General features: G+C 39.9%; 1 protein-coding gene across 1 annotated transcript in view; it reads right to left on the bottom strand.

The window, feature by feature from the left end:
- Window positions 1-2843: 2843 nt before the first annotated feature.
- Window positions 2844-13235, bottom strand: part of PDGFD (platelet derived growth factor D) — a 295422-nt gene continuing 285030 nt past the window's right edge. Inside the window, exon 7 of the mRNA XM_063430324.1 lies at window positions 2844-4107. Coding sequence (XP_063286394.1) covers window positions 3976-4107 — 132 coding nt within the window. The 3' untranslated portion in view covers window positions 2844-3975. The remainder of the gene's footprint in view (window positions 4108-13235) is intronic.

Raw genomic sequence — 13235 nt, 5'->3', positions numbered from 1 at the left:
TTCCCAAGTTGACCCACCAAAGGGTCAAGCCGGGTCTGCCGGAGTGTCCCACAAGGAGGGAGCTGTGTGACAGATCCATCTGTATAGACTAGTATTGCTGGTCCGTCTGTTTGCCTTTATTTTCGCTGGATTTCCTGTCCGTATGCCCCTGTTCGTGTGATTCTGGAATACCGATTGAAACTACCGAACAGACGGCCACCCAGGAGAGGAGTGTGCTGCTGGTTAACCTCTTGGCCCCAATTAGAACGTTGTGGTTAACCGCAGACACCTCTCCATTCCATCCGTACGGGTGGTTGTGGTTCGTATGCCGACCACGAGGCGGCGGCCATTTTGGGACACGAGGAAGATCAGCGGTGTTTGGTGTCGATCCTATGGAACTAAAAACGGACACTTTATCTACCGAACACCGCTGGAAGCTGCCGCCCGCCTTCTATTTCATCGAGGCGTACGAACACCGGTCAGTTCGGGAGTTTTGTAACATACGTATGGACTTCACCCAGATAGCCGTCCCATGGAGTCATTCGTATACCGAAGGACTTGTGAGAGACTTTGACTCCATGGCGATTGAACTATGTACATCGGATCTGAGCGCTATTCGGTAGAAATATGCACTCAGATCCAGGCTATCTGGGGATACGTTACACAAACCATATTTATTCGGCATTTCTTCATTTGTGTATTTTAATGTATTTTTCTTACTGTATTTTAAAATGGCGATTGTCTCTATCCTTGGAGATAATTAGGTTTCTTTGCAATTATCTCCGGGATAGAGAATAAGGAATTATGGGTAAGATGGGGAGGGCTTATACTGAAGCCACTGCGATTGGCTACTGTCCAATATGTCTTACAGTCTTCCACAAGGTCCCCTAGGGGAGTGTCCACCTTGCGGAGACCTGCATAAATACCGGGCAGGTAGCCCCCATTAAACACATTCCTGTTTGACCCTCAAGACGGAGCTTGGTCTCATTTGTGGGGGGGGAATTATTACTGGGACAGCGCTTTCGTTATTACTAGCTGTGGAAGGAGTTCGACTGATTTGATGATCGGGAGTTGCCGCGTTCGTATCCTCCGTTCAGGAGTTTGACGGTCGGCTGTATAAAAGCTGCATTTCTGGAAAGGGGGATTATTTACTAAACGGCAGCTTCATCTATCTGGCGGTGAGTGTCGTAACAATACATAATGAAGTAATTTTATTGATTGCAATTTAGGGAACCTGCTTGACAACCTAGGCCGAAAGTCCAGAGAATTTAATTTGCTAGCACTATACTTAACCCTGTAACTTTCCAAGACACCCTAAAACCTGTATATGGGGGGTACTGTTTTACTCGATAGACTTCGTTGAACACAAATATTAGTGTTTCAAAACAGGAAAACATATCACAGCGATGATATTGTCAGTGAAATTGAAGTTTTTTGCATTTTTCACACACAAATGGCTCTTTCACTGATGATATCATTGTTGTTATACATTTTACTATTTTGAAACACTAATATTTGTGTTCAGTGAAGTCTCCCAAGTATAACAGTACCCCCTATCTACAGGTTTTATAGTGTTTTTGAAAGCTACAGAGTCAAATACAAGGCTTGATTTTTCCTTTTTTTTATTTGCCAGATTGGTTATGTTGCCTTAGAGAGCGTATGGTAGCCCAGGGATGAGAATTACCCCCATGATGGCATACCAAGAAGACAACCCAAGGTATTGCAAATGGGGTATGTTCAGTCTTTTTTAGAAGCCACTTAGTCACAAACACTGGTCGACTTCAAAAATATCCCAAATAGGACATGGGTGCATGATGACTAGCTGTGAAAATTCCTAATTGGAAAACTGGAATGCGCACCCTACAAATAAGGTCTTTTAGCCCCCAGAGAACCTGACACACCTATACATGGGTGGTATGACTGTACTCAGGAGATGTTGCTGAACACATATTGGGCTGTTCTTTGGCAGTAACCCTTAAAGTTCTTAAATTGCTAGGTGTGTCAAAAAAAATCACCAATTATTTTTTTTTTTTTTACATTTGGAATACATTGGTAGCAAAATGATTGCATTAAAAGAGTCAAAATACCCCAAGTTTAATACCTTAGGTTGTCTTCTTTTAAAAAATATATACATGTGAAGTGTTATTCAGGGATTCTTGACAGATAATATAACTTTTGTTAATTTAGAAAAACAATGGATGGGAAATAGCAAAGTGCTTCTTGTACTTATTGCCCTATAACTTGCAAAAAAAAAAGCTAAGGACATGTTAACATTGGGGATTTCTAAACTCATGACTAAGTTAGAAATTATTTAGCATGGGTGTTTTTTGGCGGTTGTAGATGCGTAACAGCTCTTGGAGGTCAAAGTTAGAAAAAGTGATTTTTAAAAAAAATGTCATCATATTTTAGACTTTTTTAAATTATATAGTAAATTATATAATATGATGTAAATAATGGTATCTTTAGAAAGACCATTTAATGGCGAGACAAACGGTATATAATATGTGCGGGTACAGTAAATGAGTAAGAGGAAAATGAAAGCTAAACACAAACACTGCAGAAATGTAAAAACAGCCCAGTTTCCTGGTTTTCATATTTTCACTTAACCGCATTTCAACATTTTTAACAAAATAGATAAGAATCAATCTCTATTGTTTTTGTTTTGTTTTACATTCCTATTCATTCATTACATTTTGCAACTTGGTTGCCAACACACCTTACATCCACACAACTCATGAATCTATGTATATATTAGGATGTGCAATTTAATTAAAATGTCAAATAGACTTCCAATTATTTTTGTCATGGTTTATTCATAAAAAAAAGAAAAAATTCAATATGTATCTCATAATTATTATTTTTTTTAAGAATGACAATGTTCGTTGTATTTCGACTTTGTATTCATTTATTTTGCTCTTACGAAGTATATTGAAAAACAAATATATGCAGAATTGGAACGGGAAAAAAAGAACAGTATATATATTGAACAAGAATTGTATTATTTGAATATTGACATGGCTGACGTGCAATTATGGTTTATGAATTTTATTTTACTTTAAAAAAATATCTTAATTTCAGAACATTTCCCAATATAAATAAAGCACATTCTACTAAGCTCTATACAGCAAAGCTACTTAAGTTAAAGCAGGTTATTTAAATTATATGTGTCCAGGTGCAGTTAACAGTCTTTTATCCACAAACTATCTGCTAGAGCTAGGCTTGAATTGACAATTCTATGAGCATGCATTTTTTCCACATTCAAAAAAGCATTAAATCACATTCTAACTGTAGTGAGATGTTGAATGTTAAATAAAAAAAACAACAACAAATGAACAAAACTTAAAGGCGAAGTTACTGAAAATACCTTACAATAAAAAGTGTAATACTGAAAATGTATTTACTCTTACTAAACCTATGAATAAAATTACTGATGTGTATATCAACCAATTATATATTTTTGTATCTTGATAATAACCTTTTTAAAACAAGATTCATTTTGTGATTTAACTGATGAAAAATTGCCAATTTTCTTAGTCTGTCCATTTTACATTCATTTGCCTATTTATTTATGTATCATTTGTGGTCTATATCTATCATAGCATGATTTTGATCATACTATTAATCACCATGTTTTCTCTTTGCTACGTGTGGCTGGTGTCTCAAACACTAATGGTCTTGCATATTGGTTTGCATATATTTTTTCCTGTTACGTGTACATTTTTCCAAGAATAACCAATGCAGTTCCAGACCTGACGTTGAGCTTCCGTGTCCATATTTGACAATCACTACGATAACTAGACTAGTATACCAATACTGAAAGTGAACAATGTATCTAAACGCTTTGTATAGTTGAACAATTGTCTTTTGGAGCACATGTTAAAATAGTTTACGTGCAATAAAGGTTATTATCAAACTTGTGTTGCCATTTGGAGATAATTAAATTTGACTTGAAAATGAATGTCCATATAGCTCTCAAACTCAAATAATCTCCGATTTTTATCGAGGCGGTTTTGAGCTGCAAATGCAATCACACCGATCATGATGGTCCAGTTGGATGTCTACAATAGCCATACTCTTTGTCTTGTTCTTTTTTTTGCCATATCCTGATTCAGGAATGACTTTCAAAACCTACAAAAAAAAAAGAAGATAAGATATGAGGAGTTAAATAAGGTATAAAGTATACATTTTAAAGATACTGAGTTGGTAAATCCCTTAACCTTGAACATAAGCTGTATAGGTAGTATATGAAATGAATAAATTTAGAATATAGTATAGAAATTCAAAAAGACAATTTTAACAATCCTTAATGAGTGCAATGAAAATGTCAAACGATTTTTTAAGGTGCTATATATATATAAACCAATTGTTTTATGCTATATAAAGTGTATTAAATGTGCAAAAAAAACACAGCAAAAAAGTGTTTTGTTTAACACCTTAAGGACCAAACTTCTGGAATAAAAGGGAATCATGACATGTCACACATGTCATGTGTCCTTAAGGGGTTAATACACATAATCTGCTTATAATATAAGTGCCATCTGATAAAGTGCTAGTTGATGATTCATTTTGTTAATACTTGGCGATATTAGAACTTTTACAGGAGTTGAAAACAAAAAACACAAAATGGTGCAGAATATATGGGACAATGAAAAATATATATATTCACCAATAAAATCCCTTATAAGTGCCCACTTACATGAAACAGAGACTAAGGCTCTATTTTCATGTTTTAAAGCCTTTATTAGAGAATCCTTCCCTCTTGGCTCTAGAGGTATGTACTTCAGGGATAAAACCAGATAAAAACAATATATAGTGTGGTAGGGGGCATGATCTATACACAAAAACTGCTTCATTAAGCTAACGGTGTTTTGATGCCTCTATTATCCATTTAAAATATTTTCAGGATTTCACTATACATTAAAGTTATATGTTTATGTATAATTATAAAAATATGGTTATAAGAGTTACACAAACTATTTTATCATTTTAAAATAATATATAAAAATAGTCTAAAGGTTTGTCGATGATAAAGCTATTGTTTGATATTTAAAAACACATGTAATATACTGGAAACTGACCAATGTTAAAAGACCTCAACAGAATTGGAATCTTTAGCATAGATGGAAAATCCAAACCACTGGATGGAAAAAATATTATGAAAACAAATAAATGAAATAGGTCATTTACAGAGCAGAGCTTTGCAGACTTAAAGAGACACGCAACTGCCCAAATAAAAAAAAAATATATCTGTTTAGTCGATATTTTACCAAAGAAAGCATGAATGCATTTAATTATGTATTTTTTTCATTGGGGATATATCTAAAAAAGCGTGCAAAAGTGGCATATCTCTTGTCTGCAGCCTTTCTATGCCCTCCCCTTTGACCCTGCCTAGACTATCTGTGTCTGCCCAATCATAGACTTCCCATTACAACTTAATGAGAAGACTTTGCAAGGGCGGTGTTCTGGGCAATTGCTCCCTCTTGAGTTTAGCTCCACTGAAGTAACAGGACTGGTTCTCTGGCAGCCAGGGGATGTAACAAAGTTTATTTATAAAAATGCCAAATTATCTTGAAAGCTCCACTTTTTGTAAAATGAAAAAGAGGACACACAATGTTGGACATGAGCACATAATATTTTATATCCATTTAGCACAAACCAGAATAAGGCAGAGCAAAAATTAGCATTTTAGTTTAAAGCATCCCCAGGAAATCCTGGAAATTGTAGATGTTTTAGAGGCAATGTTTTTGTAAGGCTTATCTCTATAAATTACAGATTTTCAAATCAATCAAAATGAATATCTACAATTGATATTACATTATTTAATTTTTTTTTAAATGTTTCAACACACTCCTAACTAAAGACACTGTAGAACATGACATGCCTGTAAAGAAAAATGAAGAAGTAAACTTTTTACATTTTAAAATAAAAAAAAAAAATTATATATGATTACAAAATATTTATTTAAAGAAATAAAAAGATTGCATTCCCCCCAGAAAAGTTTCCAAAATTTAGCCGAGAAAATAATTTCTGGTCTATTACCTTAGTGACGGGTTTATATATACAGTTATATAAATAGTTATATAAATTAATCAGATCAACAATTAATCAGATCAACAGCAGGCATTTCCCAACAATTCTGTTTATTACGATATTATATCTGTTGTTGTGACTGAACCTAGGCTTGCTTATGCTAAGTTCAAACCAATATTTTAGTTTAAAGTTTCAAATTCTTTTTGCTGAGGTCTAAAGATCAAGTAGTCAGTATTGAGAAGAAGTAAAGCAAACTGCAACAGCTGCAGTTTAAATAGAGGTGTTATAAAAGAGGCCTGTTGGGGACATTTGACCGCTATTTTAATAATGCACAGAGCCAATGCAATATACAATAAATGATTATATACCGTACAGTACTCTTGGGTCTTAAAAGCAAAAAATCTAAACCGTTAATATGTGATTTTAAAAACCCCCATCAATTTTCCTTTCTTTTGCAGAACACATTTTTTCCAAGTTAACTAACATAATATTTAAATATTTGGCAGAGAAAAATCACTCAAGCTCCTTTCATATTCTATTTTGCAAGGATTTTGTTTGTTTTATATATATATATATAAATATATATTTATTAAAAAAAAATAGTAATCAGCTTTTACCTCCATATGCGATATAACAATCTATTATTTGGCAACATTTTTACCTGTGTGTGTTAAAGATTTTCTGTGTAATAACCACTGAGAATCTATTGAACCTACTAGCTTTCTGTAACATGTATTGCATATTTTATTCCATCTATTTTGAGGTCATGCTAAGGTAAGAAACATCAGCTAGTTTGTATTCCAGATGGCATTCTCATATCCATGGCAACCGCATCACATGGTTTTCTGGTACACTCTGTAATTGAGATGACTGATATAAGTAAGCTCGTGTCATTTGCTAATGAATTTCCATGTGTATAGGCTTTATGTTTAAAGGATGATTCCAATCGCATTAATTATGAACTGATGGACATCTGAGAATTGTTTTTTGTTTTTTTTTTGTTCAAGAAATGCCTTTAGCTAAAATGCTTGTACTGATCTCATTACATCAATTTGGGACAATCTATGTTTCACCACTAAATTAAAATCTTAGTTGCCGAATTAAAGTGGGTACCTCGTTACCTTGGGTCCTTCGTGGATTATTTTAAAAAGGGTTGACAGAGCGCTTTAGGAGCAAAGGGTCCCCTCGGTCACACTTCATAAAATTGACAATTTCTCTTGAAATCATCACTTTTATAAAATACATTGACTTAACTCTCATGGCTGTCAATTAGACAGCCAGGAGGATTTTCTTCTGCACTCTTTTTTTGTCCCCTAACACCAAGTGGAAGTAAGGCTTCTCATTAAAAAATCACGTTTCAATGCTTCACTAAGAACAGATTTGACTGTGTAGTGCTGTGATTGCCACACATTTGTCCACCCTCCCAATGCTTCTATATGAAGAGCCATGTATTGGCTGTGAGTGCTGATAATCAGCCATAGGTGGAGTGGTGCTAAAGTGAGGGTACCTCTCACCACCTCAGAAGGCGTAATTTAAAGGGATTCTGTTACAAATACAAATATGTATTCATAAAACTATAGATCCCTCTGGTCCCCCTCTCCCTCTCCCCCTGGCATGTAAAGGGTTAAAAAATAATTTAGTCACTTACCCAATTTCCCTTGGAATTGGGTTGGTGCTCCGGCTCCTCCAACATCATTTGATGTGGGGAGCTTAATGAGTAGGCATTAGACCTTCCCCATAGAAATGCATTGGTTCAATGCATTCCTATGGGAATTTCACTGACGCTGGATGTCCTCATGCAGAGCTTCCTGGAGTCCTGATTGACAGCCACTAAAGGCAGTCTTAGTCCTGCAAGGTAATCATTTCAGTTTATATAAAACTGCAATGATTTACATTGCAGGACTAAGTGGGACTGAGACACTGCACCCAGACCATTTCAATCAGATTACGTGGTCTCAGTGACTAAAATGTCCCTTTAACTCTTTATTTTCAGTCCAAATAATCGAAAAATTCCAGAACAAATTCTAGTGTTTTAAATAAATGCATTTATTTGTTATGATGGAACGTTCTTCTCAGGTGCAAAACTACGCAAATCAGACCTCCAACTGAGGGATCCCAATGTGCATATACATAAGCGTCTGAACACAGTTTCCAAGGGAATTGGAGGGTCTCAACTCTGCGCCAGTAGGAACATATTGCCTTAAAAATGACCCGATTCCTAGGATTGCAAAACACCTGGTTTAATAAAGTCAACATATGCATCCCAGCATTAATTATGTGAAATAAGCAGATCATTGTTAGTATGCCACCTTATATTTGATTGTGAAAATTTAAACAAATGAGCCTGGGGTAGCATCTTTGATTATATAACTAGTGCATTAGGAATTTACTTCCAAGCTAAATGATTGTTTACTTTGAACTCATGCCATTGAACATCTGTATCATGTATATTGGGGAACAGTTCATCAAATTGTATCAGAAATACATATTTCTAAAATGAAGTGATGTCCCGAACGGTTCGCTGGCAAATAGTTCCTGGCGAACATAGCGTGTTCGCGTTCGCCACGGATGGCGGACATATGCGATGTTCGGTCCACCCCCTATTCGTCATCATTGAGTAAACTTTGACCCTGTACTTCACAGTCAGCAGACACATTCCAGCCAATCAGCAGCAGACCCTCCCTCCCAGACCCTCCCACCTCCTAGACAGCATACCATTTAGATTAATTCTGAAGCTGCATTCATTTTTTTTTGTATTATTATTATTTCTTTTTTTGTGTTTGTGTTTATTATACATCATCCTCCATAGCCAGTAACCTGTGTTTATTATACATTATCCCCATAGCCAGTAACCTGTGTTTATTATAGATTATCCCCCCATAAAAAGAGCAAATAAAAATAAGAGTAAGGGCTATAAGAGTTGGCTTGCTTTTATTATCCCCCCATAGCCAGTAACCTGTGTTTCTTATACATTATCCTCCCATAGCCAGTAACCTGTGTTTATTATACATTATCCCCCCATAGCCAGTAACCTGTGTTTATTATAGATTATCCCCCCATAAAAAGAGCAAATAAAAATAAAAATTAAGGGCTATAAGAGTTGGCTTGCTTTTATTATCCCCCCATAGCCAGTAACCTGTGTTTCTTATACATTATCCTCCCATAGCCAGTAACCTGTGTTTATTATACATTATCCCCCCATAGCCAGTAACCTGTGTTTATTATACATTATCCTCCCATAGCCAGTAACCTGTGTTTATTATACATTATCCCCCCCATAGCCAGTAACCTGTGTTTATTATACATTATCCTCCCATAGCCAGTAACCTGTGTTTATTATACATTATCTCCCCCATAGCCAGTAACCTGTGTTTATTATACATTATCTCCCCATAGCCAGTATCCTGTGTGTTGTGGAAATGAAATATTATCCTGATTTCTTTAAACTAGTAAAATGTCTATTTACTTTATATAGTTCTCAATGAGCATTTATCGTTTTATATGATTTACTTAAAATGGCCGCCAGGGCCAGGGAGTTTCCCTTAGTCATCGAATAACACCCTCACTAACAAGATGGCGCTGGAATCTGGGGGAGACCCGCAAGATGCCAGTGACATCACACCCGGTAGGACGAGCAATAAATCAACCACTTAACCCCTAACCAATTATTGATGTATAAATCAATGTTATCTCTGACAATGCCTATGATGTAATTTTGCTTTATAAGGGGCATGCCACCCCCTTCTAATAAACATTCCTCAAGTTCTTTATTAACCTGAAACTTGTGTCTGGTGTGAATTACTTCAGGGAGCGTGCACGCACTGTTTCTTTAATTTGGCCAGGGGCAGATACACAAAATAATCAATGTATTGATTGATTTCCACTTCATTTGGTGCCCAACGTGGGGCTCCGGATTTGCCAGTTCGGAGGGCCGGAAAACAACGGACCAGAGCGGACCTCCGGAAAGTGGGACAACCGGAGCCTGATCACCTCCAAAATACAGCCGTTGTCTGTATTCTCCTGTTTTTTGCCGGTCTGTCTCCGCGTCCACTTCCGGCTTCCAGAAGGCTGCAAGACAGGTACATTCTTATCCGGAGCTTCTTTAAATGAACCTGTCGATTGTCTATCTGCCTCTTGAGTGTTGGTATGCTTGTGTATGATAGTCAGTATACGTGGTTTGTCCTTTTAAAGAAATTTCGCTTGACTGCCTAGCGGGCAGGGAACGAGACAGCCGGTAAAGGCTGGGGACCACCCTAGTGGGGTTTTTATATTGTGATTATTACTATGTTATAGTTGACAACCCGGTGAAGGGTTGGGTGACAGCCTAGAGAAAGGCTGGGATTATTCATGTATTGACCTGACTGGATCAGGGTTTATTTGCTGTGTTTCACTGTTTTATGCACATTGTTCTAATATGTACATGGCTATATTACTTTCTGCTATTCTGTGGATCTTGTTCAACTGTTGTTATAGTGTGGGTACCCTGGGTGTGTGTGTATGCGTTGTGTGGTTTGCTCTAGATTCTGGGGTTTACACACATCTCTATGTATGTGATTTCTGTAAGTGTCTCTTGCTCAGCCTTGCCACGCTCATCTTCTCCTTTGTACTATATCTTTCCTGTGTTTGCTGCCCAGAGCTGTGTTCGTCACCCACGCTCGCCCGCGCCAGTCCGTGATCACCATCTCGGGTGAGCGGACTCCCTGTGACTAGTCTACGTTTAGGGAAGATGCACAGGACTTCAGTCCTCGTAGCAGTCGAGCACTGTAGACTCTTCTTCTTCTTCTTCTCCCTCCCTCTGTCTCTGTCACGTGGTGCCCTTTGTTTGGTTAAAATGGGGCAGGAACATGCTAGACCTGCTAAGGGATTTTTGGCTTGTGATATTGTAAAGGAGAGGGCGGGAGAGGAGGCAGTATTGAAGATGAAGAAGATAGCTAAGGTTTGCAGTTTCCAAATGTCACCCAGCGGTAGACTGCAGCCAGAGTTTTGGAGGAAGTTACTCATTGATAAAGAGGGTTTATTAATAGACAACGGGCTGACTAAAGTTGTAGAAGCTTGGTATCGAGTCACTAGAGGACTCAAACGGGAGGGTTGGACAGAGGAATAACTAGAGTTCGAGGCACAAACAATTTATGTGTATCATCGAAATGAATGTAATGATGATGTGCCCCCGGTTGCCCCGCGGCCACCGCCCTATGATGGCGCCCAGAACATACCGAATGACTCACGCCTCGCCTCCCCCGTCAGTGCCCAGCCACCGACCCCCCAAGCATGGGGCACGTCCCGACTCCCTTGTGTCCTGTACTCGAAGCTGATGGAGCCTACTATTACCCTGTCCCATTACACTGTTTCTCTCACACCTCCCCAGTCCAGTCGCCTCTCCAGTCCCCTCCAGTACCCGACCCGGTTTCACCAATGCCCCATTCTTCGTTCCCCTCCGATATTCCCTTATCCCCACCGCCATCTCCCTGCCCTCTCCCTCCCCTACAGACTCCACCTGTCCCTATTGTTCTCCCATCAGTCCCATCGGGGACCCACTGTCCCCGATCCCGTCCAATCAAATCCTGTCATGTTCGCTGATGCCCCTCCTCTACCCTTACTCCCTCCTGTTTTATCACCCCGTCCTCCTGCTCCTCCCGCCTCTCCACCCTCTGCTACACTGTCGTCACTCCTTTCTGCCATTACTGCTGCTCTCGGACCTGTTTATACTTCCTACACTCCCTGATGTTCCTTCTACTTCTAGCCTCCCCACTACTGACCTTAAGTCTCTCCCCTCTGCCTTAACCTATCCTACTACCCCTGCTCCTCCTACTCCATCTCCTGACACTCCTTCCGTTCTTCCTCCTCCCACTGATCTGTCATCTCTTATCTCATCCTTCCTCTCTGCCTCATCCCATCCTACTACCCCTGCTCCTCCTACTCCACCTCCTGACACTCCTTCTGTTCTTCCTCCTCCCACTGATCTGTCATCTCTTCTCTCATCCTTCCTCTCTGCCTCGTCCCATCCTACTACCCCTGCTCCTCCTACTCCACCTCCTGACACTCCTTCCGTTCTTCCTCCTCCCACTGATCTGTCATCTCTTCTCTCATCCTTCCTCTCTGCCTCGTCCTATCCTACTACCCCTGCTCCTCCTACTCCACCTCCTGACACTCCTTCCGTTCTTCCTCCTCCCACTGATCTGTCATCTCTTCTCTCATCCTTCCTCTCTGCCTCGTCCCATCCTACTACCCCAGCTCCTTCTACTCCACCTCCTGACACTCCTTCCGTTCTTCCTCCTCCCACTGATCTGTCATCTCTTCTCTCATCCTTCCTCTCTGCCTCGTCCCATCCTACTACCCCTGCTCCTCCTATTCCACCTCCTGACACTCCTTCCGTTCTTCCTCCTCTCACTGATCTGTCATCTCTTCTCTCATCCTTCCTCTCTGCCTTGTCCCATCCTACTACCCCTGCTCCTCCTACTCCACCTCCTGACACTTCTTCCGTTCTTCCTGCTCCCACTGATCTGTCACCTCTTCTCTCATCTCTCCTCTCTGTCCAGTCCCATCCTACTACCCCTGCACCTCCTACTCCACCACCCGACATTCCTCCTATACCTCCTCCCGTGGACTTAACCTCACTCCTCTCTGCCTTCTCTATCCTAGCCCGTCCCATGACTCCTACTCCTCCTTCTCCCCCCATTCCTCCTGTATCTTTCCCTGTTCCCTCTGACCCTCTGTCCGTATTGACCTCCGCCCTGTCTGCTTGTCTTTCACGCTCAACCCAACCGTCAATGACCTCTGCCTCCTCCATGGCCCTTGTCCCGTACTCCCCGGCCACAGATCCAAGTCTCCCGCTCATAGTGGTCGGCTCAGATGAGCCTGCCACTTCAGATCACGCCTATGCTGTTGGCAATTCCCCGCCAGCCTCCGGCTTCCATCCCACTACATCACAGATGGTCACCCCCCGTAATATTGACACAGTTCCCCCTGCTCCTGGGTCCTAAGCTATGCAAGCTCTCGCCTCCCTTGATGTAGCATCCTATCATGGTCTCCCAAACCCAGTTCCCCTTGTGGATGAGAATAGACCCTCACCGAGACAAGCCCCCTCCGGTTTGCACCTACAGGTGCCCCCTGCCACCGAAGGTGCCCCACCGATGTATGTTACCTTTAACCCATCACAGGCTGCCACTTTGGTTACTTCCCTCTCAGACCCTGAAAAACAGCCCATGCCATTCTTTCGTAGAATGGCT

The sequence above is a fragment of the Pelobates fuscus genome, chromosome 1 (genome assembly GCF_036172605.1).
Source record: "Pelobates fuscus isolate aPelFus1 chromosome 1, aPelFus1.pri, whole genome shotgun sequence".
NCBI lineage: Eukaryota > Metazoa > Chordata > Amphibia > Anura > Pelobatidae > Pelobates > Pelobates fuscus.
Note: the sequence above shows the minus strand (reverse complement) of the source record. Positions and strands in the feature narration are given on the sequence as shown.